Raw genomic sequence first — 2,911 nt, 5'->3', positions numbered from 1 at the left:
CCATGTCTTAAGAAGTTTCACACGGTCTCCCTTGCATGTATTTTTCACGACGTTCAGTTTGCGGGCCGTGCACTCCATCTTGATCTGCTCGAGAGTCCAGTCGTCATAGTTGTCGGACGTTGGCGCGATGGTAAGTCGCTTGCGCGCTGTCTGCGGCTCCGCCACAGTCCTTTTCAAGCTTAGTCCGTCCGTCATTTTGTTGTTCTGTGCGGCAACTTCTGCCATCAAGATATACCAGATTGGTGGTACAAAATCGTCTGGAGCGCGATCTGGCACGGAACGGCAGGATCGCGACCCGTTCTAGCCGTATAGCATTTACCCTACCCCCTCGGGGCGCGCCCCCGGTTCGGAACGGCCCTAAACGAAAGCGGGGCGTCTCCTGATCCCTTATAAGCTACAGAATGCTTAAAACTAAGGAAGTTGTGGTCGCTCAATTATATTTTCCTCTATATTATATTATAGCGGCAGAAAATGATGGGGCTAGCTAATCCAAAATAAATTATTATCTTTGGATAATCGGCGATAACTTCACCAAAATAATATTAAATTAAGTGCAAAGGGCGCGGATAGAAAGCTGAGGTTTCGTAGTTCCTTCTTCCATAAATTAAGACTCTTCATCTCTTTCATTTCAGGAAGCGCAGTGCAACGCAGACACCAGCTCAGTCCGGGCGAGAAAACCCTAGTTTGCAATGTATATGATTATTTCGTCGCCGAGGCCAAAGCAGGCAGAAGTGGAGGGTGGGACTCGCGCGATCGAACTAAAGAGGCGACGCGCCTTGGATAAAGCACAGTTTTTCGGGTGCTCTGGGCATGGAACCTCGACCCAGACACCAATTTCGCCGAGGTGCGCTTGTCGTTTTGGCCCATGTAGGGTTAAAACTGCTCTGTTGTGATATCATATGAAAATCTTACAATTTTATGCTTTCGCTAGTAGAATGTACCATCCACAAGAAGCTCATGAGGAAGATGGTGGGTAATCACTCTTTAAATATATACAAATCCTTCTTTTTAAATTTGAACGTTTTATTTTTAACGCCTGTTTGTACAACTGTTTTGCCCTTTCCACACTCTTGACCAATAGAATATCAGCATTATAGCAACTGTTTCCCCGTTTAAAGGTCCTTGGAGACACCTTTTTGGGGAGCCTGTAGCGACAAACTGCTGCGAATTAGCCGGTTTTAACACCAAAATCTTACTCAAAATGGGCGGTTTTATCACATATCTAAATGTCATATCTGGTTTTATCAAAATTGAGCCCCCCATGGGGATTTGATCCTTCATTTTCTGCCGCTACAATAGTAGTAGAGATTATTATTCGCCAAAGGTCAATGGGACAGAAGTATCTCTTTGTGGGGAATAGCTGGTGATGCAAAACCGGATTTTCTCTGCTGTACGACGAATTGTTGCACAGGAGTACCGGTCACTCGCAACTCCTAGTTTATCTGTGCGAACACAGCTCTCAGCTTAGCCATACCAGCAAGCTCCAACAGCATTGAGGTCGATGACATTCAGACCTATCAGTAACTCATATATTTGCTAAAAAATGCAGATCATGTAAAAATCATTCCAGTTCCAGAGCTTCTTCTTTCAGTCCAGTTCACAAATTCCATGTTGCAATATACGCAACGTCCAATGGCACTTGGGTTGGAGGATCAGCTGGAGTAAGTCGAAATCGATCACACGTCTCCTTGTCCGGCACCAACGCAATATATCTGGCACAACCGGGAAACAGCGACGCATACTTGGCAAGCGCCACAGAATCAATTGTGTGGTGATTGGACTTTGTGATTTGGATCAATCCGACCACGTCGCGTTCCGCACTCCAGTTCAATTTGGCAACGCTGTCTATGGTCACCAGACAGCGGTCGATGGGATGCCAATAGTCGACACCCGCCAGTTGCTGCATGATTGCTTCACATTCCACTGCATCCCTTCCTTCGTTGCGATGCGAGTTGGCTTGAATCTCTGCCGCAGCATAGGTATGCTGCTGCTGCTTTCGTCGATCGTATGGCCTCACCTGCAACTCGATCATCTTTCCATCTCTTGCCATCGAATGCACGTAATTTTCAAATGCAATCCCCATCAACGCATCGTCTCCAATCCTGCGAGCGTTGGACCACAACTTCTCGTAATATGATGGCTCGACAACTTTGCCAAGTTGCCTCAACGCATACCGAGAAGTAATCCCACAAACCCACTTACCGCAATCAACATCACTCTAAACGAAAGCGGGGCGTCTCCTCTGTCTCTTGAGCCCTTATAAGCTACAGAATGCTTAAAACTGAAGAAGTGAAAACGGCAAAAGGCACAATAACTTTTAGTTTAAAATAATATCGCTCAGTACTACTATTAACCCCTTGGTTCCCGACGTCGTAACTAACGACATGACTCTTTTTTTATGTCGTAACTTACGACATAATTGGAATAACATTAGAAAATGGCTCAAAAATGGAAATCCTTTACTTTAATCAAGTCATTTGAAATCGATAAAGTTCAACCGGTAAATGAGAAAAATCCAAAAACGAGCCAGGGATCAGGGACGCGCGGAAAAGATGGGATACGCGGGAAAGTATCCAGTTGCCACTCAGTGGCCCACAGCCCATTACAGAATTTGCTCGATGGCTCGCATCCGGCCTGGAAAACGAACCAAAACAGCCGCCGTTGCTGCGGTGGCGCGCAACATTGACTTTGGCCACTTTTGGCGACAACTTCGAGCTGTGGGATGGAAGTACAAGCGACCAACCGGGATACAAACTAAAGGGAAGTACGTAAGTGCAGATGGTTCAAAGGTGTTAGTTGGAGAGGAGGCTGTGGTGGCGTATGCATTAGAGACAGGAATATTGGATGAACCGGAGAGCGCAGAGGAAGCCAACGCTGCAGACGATGAGGTCGCTGTTGACGTAGTAGCCGA

The 2,911-nt window shown here is 46.4% G+C and overlaps 1 protein-coding gene across 1 annotated transcript; it reads right to left on the bottom strand.

Annotated features, from left to right (window-relative positions):
* Positions 1 to 1,511: 1,511 nt before the first annotated feature.
* PITG_21789 (uncharacterized protein) lies at positions 1,512 to 2,032 on the bottom strand (the record flags this gene model as incomplete). Its single annotated transcript, XM_002894723.1, has 1 exon — positions 1,512 to 2,032. One exon carries the CDS (start codon positions 2,030 to 2,032, stop codon positions 1,598 to 1,600), a length of 435 nt encoding a protein of 144 aa, XP_002894769.1.
* Between the last annotated feature and the right edge of the window lie 879 nt (positions 2,033 to 2,911).

This window comes from Phytophthora infestans, genomic scaffold, assembly GCF_000142945.1.
Source record: "Phytophthora infestans T30-4 supercont1.570 genomic scaffold, whole genome shotgun sequence".
Classification (NCBI taxonomy): domain Eukaryota; phylum Oomycota; class Peronosporomycetes; order Peronosporales; family Peronosporaceae; genus Phytophthora; species Phytophthora infestans.
The sequence above is the reverse complement of the archived record's forward strand: the minus strand, read 5'-3'. Positions and strand labels throughout refer to the sequence as shown.